Genomic DNA, 13,654 nt, shown 5'->3' with positions numbered 1-13,654 from the left:
AGAAGAAGAAGAAGAAGAAGAAGAAGAAGAAGAAGAAGAAGAAGAAGAAGAAGAAGAAGAAGAAGAAGAAGAAGAAGAAGAAGAAGAAGAAGAAGGTGGTAAAAGGAAATATGAAATCTATTTAATAATACTTTAACTAGCTATATCCAACTATTACCATGCATAATCAATGTGAAATTTTTATCCTTCCACAGGCTTTACACTTCAGTTAAAATTAATCAACAAATCAATATATGTACTAGCTGTATATCAAGTACTTGATGGGCTAGTGGCTATCATACTGAGAAGGCTCAGAGTTGACATAAGGACAATGGAGCTCAGGGTAAAAGACGCCTGGCCAGGCGACTCGGGAAGTAAGTTTTAGAATTAAAATTGGTCTAAGGCCTACTTTGGGATGATAATGACTGTCATGTGTTGGCCCATGCAATCCCTTTTCAGTTCAGCTCTCAGAGTTCTGCCTTGTTCATAGTGCAGCCTGTAGGCTGGTGGTGAGCCTGCCGTCTGAGGGAGTAACCAAGCACAGCGAAGCTGACCAGCTGTGGGATGTTAGAACAAGACTTACAAACAGAATAGTAGGTCCCATAGACATGACCTCAAATACTCCTCCTGACTTAGGGTAGGGACAAAAGCCATGTCTGTCCCACTCCATGCTTAGGTAGGTGCTCCTAGGAATGCCCCAGTAAAAGGCCCCAAGGAGGAACCCCAGGGAGGATGGGAGCCCAGAGGCCTACAACTCCCTCCCAAGCCATCTGGTTCACTACCGAGTGCCCAGGGATTGGGGATCAAGAGATTGAGGTGATTAGAGACATTAGCTTACAGAGATGGTGGGGAGCTGGCCTGGCTCCCAGCCTGTTTCAATCTGCGGGGGTGGGGGAAGGGAGGTCTTGACTGCCAGGCTCCTGATGAAGAGGAAGGCTGCCTATGCACCTTACCTGGCTTCCATATCAACATCCAGGTTGGCACTGTGAACCCCAGTGTGGACCAGATAACTGATCAAGGAACAATGGTGGGCAGGACTGGAGGAGATTCTCTGGAGACCCTGCTCACTCACCTCACTTATGTACCTCACTGCAGAGAGCCTGACCTTAGGCTTCGAGTACCCCTGGCTTAGCCTTTGTTCTGATGACCCCTAGGATGGCATAAAACCGCTTTGGGCCGGCCTTCTTCATTCTTACTCCAGCTAGCCTGTTCACCCTGGGCTCCAGGAATCTCCTCTGCAGGCTCTTCCCCCTGGTGAGCCTCTCCGCCTACCCCCTGCCTCATCTGCACTGTACTAACGTCATCTTAGACATCTTGTCCTCCTGGAGTCTAGCACAGGGTGGCAGTGGAGGAATTTCAGATGAGGGAAATGGACTAGGTCTCTAATCCTTGCACTTGGGATTAAGGAAGGAAGACGGAGAGTTTGAGGCCAGCCTAGACGATGTAGCAAGCAGTAGGCTTTCTGGATCCCTCCCAGGGTAGGCCTTAGTGTGGCTTGTGTCTAGGTCCCCAGAACCCAGGGCCTGGCTAGACCTGAGTGTCAGTTTGTTGACGTGATGTTAAACCAGCGGTTGCTCTGGACCAGACTGTAAGGACAATTTGGGGTTCTGGTGACTTTAAGCATAAGGTCCCTTTGAACTGGTCCCTTGAGCTAACTGGTCCCCTGACCAGGCCAAGGGGAGTTCCCTGGCACTGCGTGTTCTGGGCATTGAAGTACTTGGCACTAGGACTCAGGAAACAACAGATGGGATGTCAGCAACCAGATGGAGTTGGAGAGCAGTTGCAGACAGTAGACAGGGTCTTCAGGGCCTGTTTTCAGTCTTCTACTTCCCACCCATTTTATTAATGGCTTGGCCAAGGCCACCGACACCATGTGGACCCGGTTTGTAGAGGACAAGCTGGAAAGAACAGCTGATGAGCTAGCTGAAGGACTCCAGCAGACTAGAGCGATAAAGCGGAACACAGGCAAGCGCTGGGGTGCAGGTAGCTTCAAGCGCTGACCAGTGGGACCACTGAGAGGGGCGGGAAGGAGCTGCTGCTGCATGCAGCACTTGTGGGAAGGGGGCTCGGGCAGTTTGTTTGCTGATAGCCTGATGAGTCACCGGGGACTTGAGGCCGTTAGCCAGAGGGCTCAAAGCTGCCTCAGACCCGCCCTGAGGTTGAGTCCCACTGGGAAAGGGACAGGAAGGGTGCAGGGCCCCTTGCACAGCAGCTGGAAGTAAAAGAGACAAAGGTTTCAGGGGAAACATCTAGGGTAGCTTGGAGGACCTCAGCCTGGGATGCTGGAGCTGATAGGGAGCTCTGGGAACCTCACTCAGTGCCTGAAGTGACTTCTGTGAGAGCCATCCTGCCAGGCAATGAACCTCTTTGAGACACTGGAAGCAACTTACTGAAGTCACATAGTGAGCACTCAGGTGTCCAGTAGGACTCCTGTTACCAGCAGACCTGAGGGCAGGAATGAACCTGAGTCTCTGGGCTGAGTGAGTCCTTGGCTCTGACCTTAGCTGAGTTCTCAGGCCCTAAGAAGTCTACCCTGCAGGCAAGGTCTGGGCCATGAGTGAGAGGGCCTCCCGTCAGCCTTTCTAAAACCCACTCCCCAGCAGACAGCAGGCACAGTCTTTGACAGCAAGGGCCACGTTAGCGTTCGCGCCTAGTTCCACTTCCCAGATGGCTCTGCCACACCCCTTATCCCCCCCAAGCAATTCTAAGGCTTGAGGCAGGATGTCTTGATGCCAGTTCACTAAAATGTGGGCCATCTGGTCCCAGGAATCCCTCCAAAGTGCAGAAACTCCCCTTGGGCCTCTACTTACAGCACACTGGGTCAGCAGCCACCACGAGCTGGTTCTGTTCATTACTTTTCCTGGAGCCAGGGGGAGAGCCTCCCTTCGCAGCCTTGCAGAACAACCCTCTCTGATTCCTAGGTGGGGTCCTGCGGAGCTACCCCCCCCCCTCGTGGTACAGAAGGCCACACAGCGGAGAGTACAGTCTTCACCACAAGTAATGACTTGCTAAATACACCTGCCGGACTGGCCCGGACCAGACTGTGCATACGGAGGAGTGCCTCCTAACACTCCTCTTTTGGGGCTGATGGTGTCTGTCCCAAAGCTTAGAATCGAGCTGTCTTGACTGAGTCTCTCGTTGGCAATGAGTCTCCACAGGGGAATGGCAGGAACTCTTTCAACACTACTGATCTCCCCTTCACTATACACATGTTATCACACCAACTATGTTGGGTACTTGCCCTGAGTACTTGGGGGTCCCGGAAATGAATGAGGGGTCATTGGGAACCTTGTTTAGCAGGTACAAGGCCTGCAGTGTAACAACAGACCTCTGGAACACCACTGTGACTGAGAGAGACCAAAAGCAGAGGGACCCACCCTCTCAGAGGTGGCTGCCCAGTTGGATCCTGGGAAGGTGAGCAGGAAGCAGAAGGGGACGAAGCAAGACTGTGGGCATCTGGGATGGCTGGAGACTTTCTGAGTCCCCAGGCTGAAGGTCCGCCCTACTATAGCCCCTAGCTGAGCTGTGTTTCCTCTTTTGATCAGCAAAGATCTCAGCTGATGAGGCAAGGGGGCCAAGGAAGACTCCCAGCTCCCATGGAAGGCGTGGCAGGGCCTAGCTCAGAAAGGCTAGCCCGACTTTAAGGTTGAATCCAGAGGTGCAGGCAATACCAGGTTGGGCATTTAGTCTGTGGCCACCTCCAGCTTGCAGCCTGTCCAAGAGTTTGGAGAAGCTGCTCCGAATACTGGCTCCCAAACCAGACTGCAAGACTGCTTGGCCCAAGCCCATCTCCGAGGAGTCAGAACCGTGGGTGTGTGGAGAAGACTGCCAAACTAGAGTGCCTCGGCAAGGGGGAGAGGGGGTGGGGAGACACTTTGGACCAAACACAATTTCCTGATTCTCAGAAATTTCCGCTGAAAATTCTTACAAGAAACAGGAAAGAAAACAATACTTACATGGGCATATGAATGCGTTGCACACTTGCTACACACACACACACACACACACACACACACACACACACACACACACACGCAAGCGCACACGGCACACGCACATGCGACATCTCTATGAGGCAGAGCTAACAAAACACCCTGACGTGTTCAGCCTCAGTGAATCACAAACACATGGCTTCAGTTTCCTTGAATGATGCCTGGTTTGAGAAACTGGAGAAGGGGTGGAGAGGAAGGGGGGTGGCAAGGGAAAATTGGACGCTCTGGCTGGATCCAGATGTTGGGCTAACTACCCCCAGTTTTTGTGTTGTTCTTGTCTGTGGATGTGTGAAATCGAGGCATAGTTGATGTCCTAAGGTTAACCCTGGTGGAGCCACAATGGGCCACACACACAGAGAGAGACACAAAGACACACATACACACACACACTCACATGAACACATAAACACACACACATACACACATAGGCACTCGAGCACACACACCACCTGGTAGGCCCTGCCTTGTAAATTTGTACTTACTCTGTAGCAGAGGCTAAGAACACACACACACAAAAGCCCCAGTGGTGTGTCTAGGAGCATCACAGGAACCATGATGGGAAGGCTCAGCCACAGCCCCCGGCGGAAGTGTGTAACAAGAGCTCCAGGCACTGGTACAGGGTGGAAACTCTTAAGACATTTTGTTGAATAAAACCCAAAACAAGCAGGAAGCAGATTTGTATTCGTGGAAGAACCAGGAAGGTACCCTTCAAGAACTTAAAGGAACAGAAATCTGTGGGTGGTTTTTTTCTTTTTTCTGTCGGTCTACGAATGTGAAAGGAAAGGGAATATGCACAGAGAGCATCCTTGCTGGGGTAAAGTGGGAGAGGATAGTTTCTAGGTCCAGGAGTGTATGTGAAGGGAATCAAGGACGGGTAGAATTGCAGAGCACAGCTCAGAATGGCAAACCACTTGCTGCCCACCTAAGCAGCATTCCCGAGGAGGGCCTGACATGGGTTAAGGATACTGCTGTAGCAGATTCCGTCCACCAGACCATCACTGTCATGTGACACAGGAGTTTTTCAGTTTTGAATGAGGTGCCAACACTCAGTGATAGAGACAGGGGGTCTTCTTGCAGCCACTTCCACTTTGGGAAAAAAGATTTCTCAGTGGCAGGTATGAGGTGAGGAGGAGCTTGCTGGCCAGGGCAAGGGGCCCTTTGTGGTTTGATGAAAGAACTGCAGACGTGTGGAAAGGTGAATCATCTTGCAATAGAGGCTCAAGGGGCCTCTTCAAGAAAAGGCTTAAGCTTTGAATCCTTCTCCTTGTCACTGAAGTGAGTGGCAGTGTACACCAGAGAGCTCATGAAGCCAACTGGCAGGAAAGGCCCTCAGGGAGACCAGGGAAGGAGCGGAGAAACTGAGGCTCAACCCCCAGGGTGTGAATCTCGGGGTATGATGAGGAGTCTGAAGAAGAATGAAGAATGAATGGCTGGGATGACTGAGGAAGAGGCCACAGCATCTCTGTAGCTGGAGCAGGGATGTATGTGTTCCCAGGCTTCATGAGGCCTGCAGTTCATGGGGACACAATGCAGAAGGATCTAGAGTCCCATAGCTAGTATCTGGCCAGCCACACAACCCCTCTGTGGTGGTTTGAATATGCTTGACCCGTGGGAAGTGGCACTATCAGGAGGTGTGGCCTTGTTGGAGTAAGTGTGGTCTTGGAGGAAATACATAACTGTGAGGGTGGGCTTTGAAACTCCACCCAGTGCAGAAGAGACAGTCGCTCTTGTAGGCAATTGAATCAAGATGTAGAACTCTCAGCTCCTTCTCCAGCACCATGCCTGCCTGGATGCTGCCATGGTAGCTGCCATGATAATAACTGACTAACTTTCAAACCTGTAAGCCAGCCCCAATTAAATGTTTGCCTTTATAAGAGTTGTCTTGGTCACGGTGTCTCTTCACAGGAATAAAACCCTAACTAAGACACCCTCTGAGTTCCTTGGAAGCTTCTACCTAGTGAAAGAAGCTGACCTTAGCCTCTGGGGTGGAGGGCTCAAGAGCAAGATACCAGGCTTCATTTGAACTGAGATTTCCAGTCAGTAAATAAGGCAAGCCCAACTGACCTTGCCTAAGTTGCCGAAGAGGCTCAGGAAGCCCTGGGTTTAATCTCTAGCACTTGGTGATGAAGGTCTATAATCTCAGTACATAGGAGGTGGAAGCAACTGGATCAGAAGTTCAAAGTCACCCTTGGTTACATATTAATTTTTGAGGCCAGCCTGAGCCACAGGATATCATGTTTCAAAGTAATAACAATAAGTGCATGTACATACACACACACACACACAGACACAGACACACACACACACCAAGCAAAGAACCAAGCAAACAAAAAACATCAGAAGCTGGACCCTTGGACCCTCAGGAACTTCTGCCCAAGGTCTGAGGGGAGGTTAAAGGCAGATTCTCCCACAGGGGAGCCCCCAGATCAGAAAAGGTCCAGTTGATCCTGCACTGGGACCCCATGGGACACCAAGATAGCAAGATGAGGAACCTAACCAGGCTTGGACTTTGGATCTAACAGACAAAGTAGATTGAAGACTCCCAACATGCTCTCCCAGCTGCCTGGGACGTTGTTCTCTTTGTGACCCAGAGCAAGGGTCTTTTGACTTAGAGCAAGGGGTGCCTGTGGGAGCAGGGGAACTGGGTGGGCATGGCTGGGTGGTAGGATTGAGAGAACAGAGGAAAACAAAAGGGCAGTGGCTCTGAGAATTCGTGGAGCGTGAGGAGGAGTGGCTCAGGGTGCCACGACCGAATCACTTGGGATGAGTGGTCACTCCAGAGAAGAATGCTCCCTTGCCTGACATGGCCAGGATTACAAATGTGACAGGAGGAAGACACAGGTTCTTGCCCATAGTGACCGACAACTAAGGAGGCAGGAGGATTTCACAGACAGGAGAGTGAGCTAGAGTGAAGTGGGAAGACACAAGGACGTGTGTGTGTGTGTGTGTGTGTGTGTGTGTGTGTGTGTGTGTGGGTGCTTAGCAATGATTACGTGATCAGCATGATTCCAGGTGGCAGGTTGTCCTGGAGATGAAGCAGGAGCCAACAGTAAGACTTGGCATGTCACTGGAGCTGGCTGTCTCCTCTGCTTCCCTGAGGCAGATGCTACAGAAAGCCACCAACTCCTGGGGCACAGCCAGGAGCCCCTGGGGTGGAGGTGCAGCACCCCTCAAGCCAGGTTCTTCAGCTGTCCAGCTGGAGGGAGGCTGGACCCCAAGACAATCAGGTTTTTAAGACTTTGAAACCTCACCCTGCTTTGAGTCCCTTGTTAGTTCTGGTGGAGTAAGTCTGCCAAGACCTGGCATCTGATTCGGTCAGAACAGCGCCTCTGGCTTGCTGGGCCTGGCAACAACCTGTGTGGTACCCTTTCCAGAGCGGTTCCAGGGCAGGAACATCAGCCTAGGGCTGGCTGCTCAGGGACAGAGTGGATGGAGGACAGACTCTGGACACGTTTAAGAATTAAAGAGGGAGGGCTCAGGAATGAGATGCTCAAGGGGTCGGGACCGCATCATTGGGGGGAGGGGGTTGGATGTGGCTCAGTGGTAACAACTTGTTTAGCCTTTGTGAGACCCTGGGTCTGAGCTCCAGACCAGGAAAAACAATAACAACAACAACAACAACAAAAAGCAATATGTCATTTTCTCCCACAAAGGTTTCATTCTCCCGTGACAGGAACCATTAAAGCACATCCATTTCTCCACGGCACTGTTGCCCTGCGCCCGCCCTGACTATAACAAACACAGGAAACACAAACACATGGGCTTTACTCAACTAAAGACAGCATTCCAGGCCCAGCAGGAGAAGGGTTCTGCTCTAGTGGAGAGAGTTAGAAGCTGAGAGGCTGGACTTGTCACCAGGAGCACGGGCTGGGGACGAGTGTCTTAGCCCACGCCAATGACAATGGAGGCAAGGCTTATGATTTCCAAACAGGATTTTTTTCCTGAGCCAAGCGACAAGGCCAAGGTGAAGCTCCAGTCTGACTACAGGGTCCATGCTGTGCCCTGACTACCTGGCCAAGCAGCAAGGACAGTAGAAGGGACATTAAGCCACCCAGAAGGAAACCTATCTCACTTCCTTAGCTCCGGGGAACTGTGTTCCCCTGGCCAGTGTTGTCTCCTGCCTGGGAGCAACTTGAGTTCAAAGACTTAAGTTCTGGATCTGCAACCCCCAGCGCAGGGCTGAGTAGCTGGCGGCCATGCTCAGAAGTGCTGATGTGATACAGCTGCCGGCTCACTAGGCGATCGATCGATCGCTCTATCGCTCTGAGATTACAGTCCTTGGGAGATAAGTAGACAAGGTAAGGAGTGAGTACAGAGAAACAGTGAAAGAACAGTGAGTGTCTGGGGGGGAGGGCGGGAGCAGAGTGGGGGGGGGAGGGCTCCTGTGGAGGGGGGCTTTCTAAGGAGGCAACTCTACGTCTAACCCTGAGATGCAACGGAGGAAGAGTAAAGGCTCAGAGGGCTCCAGGCAGAAGAAACAGTGTGTGTGGAGGTCCCAAGCCAGGGAAGGATCTGGTGTGATCAGGGACCAAAGGCCGCCAGCACATTAGCAATGGCGGGTTAAGAGATGAGGTAAAGGCTTGGCCCAAGCTGCTTTCCTGACACCCTCTGGCCACTGGAGGATAACCATGGAACAAGAACTGAGGTATGGAGACCAGCAGGGTGACTTTGGGTTCAGATGAGGAAGAGAGCTCTGGGCCAGTGTGGAGGGGTGTTCTGCCTAGGAGACAGTCGGCTCAAGTTGCTGACAGCCTGGAGTCGGACAAGGAAAGAGCCAGGGGACTGGGCAGCTGTAGCGGCCACTCGCTGGCGGCAGAAAGTGGAGGGAAACTCGGTGCAGGGCAAAATCTCTAGGTGATGGCCCCGAAGTTCAGATTCTGTGAGTCTTCCAGAGACATCGCGGAGTTCCTTCATAGCTGTGGAAATCATAGGAGAAATGCGTGCTCTGTTCTTGGGGGTGACTGAGATTATAGGTGGTTACAGGTTTTATTTGAAATATGCCCCGCCCCCATCTTGTGTGCTGAAAGGTCTGATCCCGGGCAGCAGTGTTCAGATGTGGGGTCTTGGGGAAGTGAGTAGATAGACCATGGGACTCTAGCTCATTTACTGATAGGTTCTTAACTTATTGGGATTCGGGGACAAGTCACCGATGTGTGCTCTGGAGGACATGTTAGAACAACAGCTTCTCCCCTTCCTTCCCCTTTGCTTTTCAGGTACCCCAGCAGGCTAAGCAATTGTGTTCCACACTCGCTTCCCACACACTCGCTCCCCACACACTCGCTCCCCACACACTCTTCCCACACATTCTCCCCACACACTCTCCCCACACACTCACTCCCCACACACTCTTCCCACACATTCTCCCCACACACTCTCTTCCCACACACTCTCTTCCCACACATTCTCCCCTCACACTCTCCCCACACACTCGCTCCCCACATACTCTTCCCCCATGATGCGCTGCCTCACCACAGGTGCAGTGACCGTGGACCAAAACCTCTGAAAGGGAGAGGGAAAGACCTTTCCTTCCTCAAGGTCATCTTCCTGGGTGATGGCGAGCTACATAGGGCCAGGTGGCCTCATACAACCACCTGGGAGAAAGGCCCGGTGCATAGCAGCAGCCAGAGGCCTAGCAGAAGGCGAGAAGAGAGGCAGGAAGGAACTGAAGGCAGGCTGAAGGCAGTGGACGGAAGGGCATCAGGAGAGAATTCCAGAAGGATGAGTAATTGACAGCTTTGACTCACATGAAAACATCACACACGTCAGGAACAGAATCTCCTTTGGATTTAGCAATTTGGAGGTCACTGTTGACTTTAACAGTCCTCAAGTTCATGAACGACTGAAAGCTTGCATAAAAGGAGGCGATTGGGGCTGGTGAGATGGCTCAATGGGTAAGAGCACCCGACTGCTCTTCTGAAGGTCCAGAGTTCAAATCCCAGCAACCACATGGTGGCTCACAACCATCCAGGGCAAGATCTGAGTCCCTCTTCTGGAGTGTCTGAAGACAGCTACAGTGTACTTACATATAATAAATAAATAAATCTTAAAAAAAAAGGAGGCGATCATTGGCGTGGGTTGAGAAGTCAGGGAAGGGTTCTGGAGGAAGGTGGCAGAAGCAGGTGACTGGTGCCCTGGCTGGAAGCACTGTCTCCACCTCACAGAAGGGGCCAGCCAACAGCCAGGGAGGCTGGCCCTCCTCCTGCAGAGCCCCACGCCCCTCCCCCACCCCTCCTGTCACCTGGAGACCACCAGTCAGAGCCCCATGCCCCCCCACCCCTCCTGTCACCTGGAGACCACCAGTCAGAGCCCCATGCCCCCCCAACCCCTGTCACTTGGAGACCACCAGTTAGAGCCCTGTGCCCCTCCCCTACCCCCTGTCACCTGGAGACCACCAGTCAGAGCCCCGTGCCCCTCCCCCACCCCCTGTCACCTGGAGACCACCAGTGGTAGGATCAGCATCTTCAGCATCCGCATCAAGAGCTCCCCAGGGAACTGGAAGTAACTAATCTCCTGAAACAAAGCAGGAGCTGGTCAGAGCAGGCGGCACAGACTTCGCATTGCTTACTTCCCAGCCATCATTAACACACTGTCCAGTCTGCTCCATCCTGTCTGGATCCTGCTGAGCCCCCTCCTTCATATCCAGCCTGTGGTCTTTGCCCTTGAGTTGCCTTATCTCCAAGGGAAGATAATACTTCATAGAGTCATTGGGAGGCTCATTGAGAGACTGTGCATGAGCACTTACTTACACCTTGAGTGAGGGAGCACTTCAGCACCACACCTGGTGCAGCTTTCCCCATCAGTACCAATCATCCACCCATCCAGGACCTAACATCTGTTCCATAATCAATAAGTGGCAAGAGGGCCGGATGCATGCTGTCTCCGCAACCCACGCTAGCAGGCATCACACTGGGGTCCCCAAAATGGACTAAGCAAGGTTCCTGTCCCAGAAATGGTTCCAATCTAGTTAATGAGGAGATTGACCAATAAGCCACAGCCTTCTTACAATCCAGTAAGATTTCTTACAACCCAGTAAGATTTCCTCCACCAGCTTTACCCCTGAGAAATACCAGGTTTGGAGGCAGACGTACCACTCCATGTAAAGGATGCTCCTTCAGCCTTTCACAGGCACTGCATCCTTGGCCAGGTAGCTTATAACCATCCAGGTAGAAATGAAGATATTCTAAAAAGCACAAGTCCCCTCCCTCTGGTTATCATACCCACTGAGACATACACCCCAAGGAATAGCAGCCTCCTCAGGAGTCTCATGTTGGGAGTGAAGGGCTGAAGTCTCCCAGGGACAGATTTCATGCAGTTCTGATGAGTTGTCAGGCTCCTTTCGGAAGAAAGGGAGAGCCGATGCTGGCGGGAACATAGCCAGGACCACTTAGTCACCGGTGGGTACCTCTTGTCCTCTGTTCTTAAACTTTCATGCCAGGACCGTGAAGATGGCTCCAAAGGTCAGTGGCCTCTCTAATGCTCTTCCTGATGTAGCCACGTGGAGCAAACCTTTGTTTTCTGCTTACGCGATCACTTGTTCTTTGATTGATCTATTGAGGGTGAGACCTAAGCCTTGCTCGTCAAGGCTGCCAGGGTCTCGGCTTAGCCGCTACCAGCCCTGGCCACTGGCTGCTTCCCACTGGCAGTCCACAGGAGCGGAACCCAAGAGGAGCAGTGTAACTGAAGGACAGTTACACGTGTCTTCCAGATAATAAAACTCTGTCCTTTGTGTGTTCTACAAAACAACTTGTGGTTTGTCTGAAATTTTAACACAGCCACGCTAACACAAGCTGTTCCTAAGGATTGAATTCAGGTTTTCTGTTTCTGGCAAGCCTTGACTGGGATCCTTATTCCAGACAGAGAGAATGTGGGTGATGAAGGCTGAGGAGCTGCAGACACCATCCCGTTACATTTTAGTGTCTCAATTTATCTTAAAAACTAGTGCCAAGCTGAGTGTTGTGGCAATCCCAGATCTTGAGAGCACAGACAGGCAGATCTCTATGGGTTCAAGGCCAACCTGGTCTATGTAGTGAGTTGCAGACAAGCCAGGGCTTCATCATGAGACCTTGTCTCAAAGGAAAAAAAAAAAAAAAAAAAAGCAAAAACAAGAACAGTGCCAGACGTGATGGTTTATTAAAGGTTTGATTTTTGGAAAGCCCCAAGCCACAGACTTGTGTTGCTGTATAGACCCCCATCTGGACCTCTCATGTCACAGCCAAGAAGCTGACCTGAGGAGAGGAGGTGACTTGCGACCTAGTGGCATAGGAGAGAGAGCTGGGTCCCCTACCATTATGCTACCATTTCTAATGCTCCGGAAGAATCTCACAAAAATATATTCACCATGTACCATGCCTGCATCTTCCAGTATGCAGTACTGGACATTAAACCTAGGCTCTTGCATGTCTGTTTTCTCTAATTTTTTTTTTGCATTAGTTGTGTCTATGTGCACGTGTATATACATGCATGTGTGTGTGCATGTGTGCATGATGGCTCGTAAGTGGTGGTCAGAGAATAACAGGTAAAAGTCATTTAAGGCCTCTGGATATGAAACCAGCATGGTCAGGCCACCTCAACAAGCACTTTTACCTGCTGAGCCATCTCAAAGGCCCAAGGTTAGCACTATCTTACCCATCAAATACTGTTCTCTGATGGGCCAAGCAGCATCTTTCCAGCCACGCCCTGTTATTTCTACAACTTACATTTTGTCCCTGAAATTAATAATCGACTGTTTTTTTATTTGCTTTGTTTTCTTTGAGCCCCTTATTAATCTCTCCCAAATGTTTTTTTTTTTATCTATTAAGACATCTGGGCAAGCATTTCCTACAGCAGAAGCACATCCTTCCCTTTGATCTCACCTGGACCTCAGGCCAGCAGCTGTCCTGTTCTGGGTTGGGGAGAGGGGTGGGGCTGTTCTCAAGGCCCAGCTGCTGTCTGGGTCTCTTGGCTTTCACTATGGGGTTTGTCCTGCATAGGATCCGGTGCTTCTGGAGTCATTTGTTTTCCTGGTTTCTGTCCTTATTTTGCTGGAATATCTCCGTTGGTCGCTTCCTGAGATTCTGAGTCCTTCAGTTAAATCTCCTTGGTCCTACTCTTTCCTCTGATGCAGTCTGGCTACATTTGACATTCTTACTGGGAAACAATTTCCTTTTCCGGTTTTTAATTTATTTTATTAGTCTTGTGCATGTTCGTGTGTTGTGCGTGTGCAAGCATACAGGCCAGGGCACACAGATCAGAGGAGAGCTTTGAAGAGCTGGTTTTCTCCTCTACCATTATGTGGGCTCCAGACATCAGACTGGTTGCCGGGTGTATGCAGCTGGGATCCGCACGCACCAAGCCCTCTGGCGGGCTTGCCTCTAGCTTGAAGAGATGCTTTCTCTTAAACTGCCAGTCTTCCTGCCAGTATTTCCTACAGGAGCCTTGCCTTATTCCCTTAGTACCATTTAAAGCTCATCTGTTTATCTCCATCTTTCTGTAATTTCACAGCGATGTGTCACTGGAGGGGACAATATTTCTTTCCTTTTCTTTCTCGTTCTGTACTTTTACTCTGAGAAGTTTTCTTGTATTTTCTGCACATTTTCTCTCCTACATTTTTTTTTTGGGGGGGGGGCGGTTTCGAGACAGGGTTTCTCTGTATAGCCCTGAATGTCCTGGAACTCACTTTGTAGACCAGGCTGGCCTCGAACTCA

General features: G+C 51.0%; 1 protein-coding gene across 1 annotated transcript in view; it reads right to left on the bottom strand.

Moving 5' to 3' along the window:
• Nucleotides 1–13,654, bottom strand: part of Slc1a7 (solute carrier family 1 member 7) — a 43,960-nt gene that overhangs the window by 24,489 nt on the left and 5,817 nt on the right. The window contains exon 2 of the mRNA XM_021200270.1: nt 10,402–10,481. Coding sequence (XP_021055929.1) covers nt 10,402–10,481 — 80 coding nt within the window. The remainder of the gene's footprint in view (nt 1–10,401; nt 10,482–13,654) is intronic.

The sequence above is a fragment of the Mus pahari genome, chromosome 6 (genome assembly GCF_900095145.1).
Source record: "Mus pahari chromosome 6, PAHARI_EIJ_v1.1, whole genome shotgun sequence".
NCBI classification, from domain to species: Eukaryota; Metazoa; Chordata; class Mammalia; order Rodentia; family Muridae; genus Mus; species Mus pahari.
This window is presented reverse-complemented; position numbering and strand designations above follow the sequence as displayed.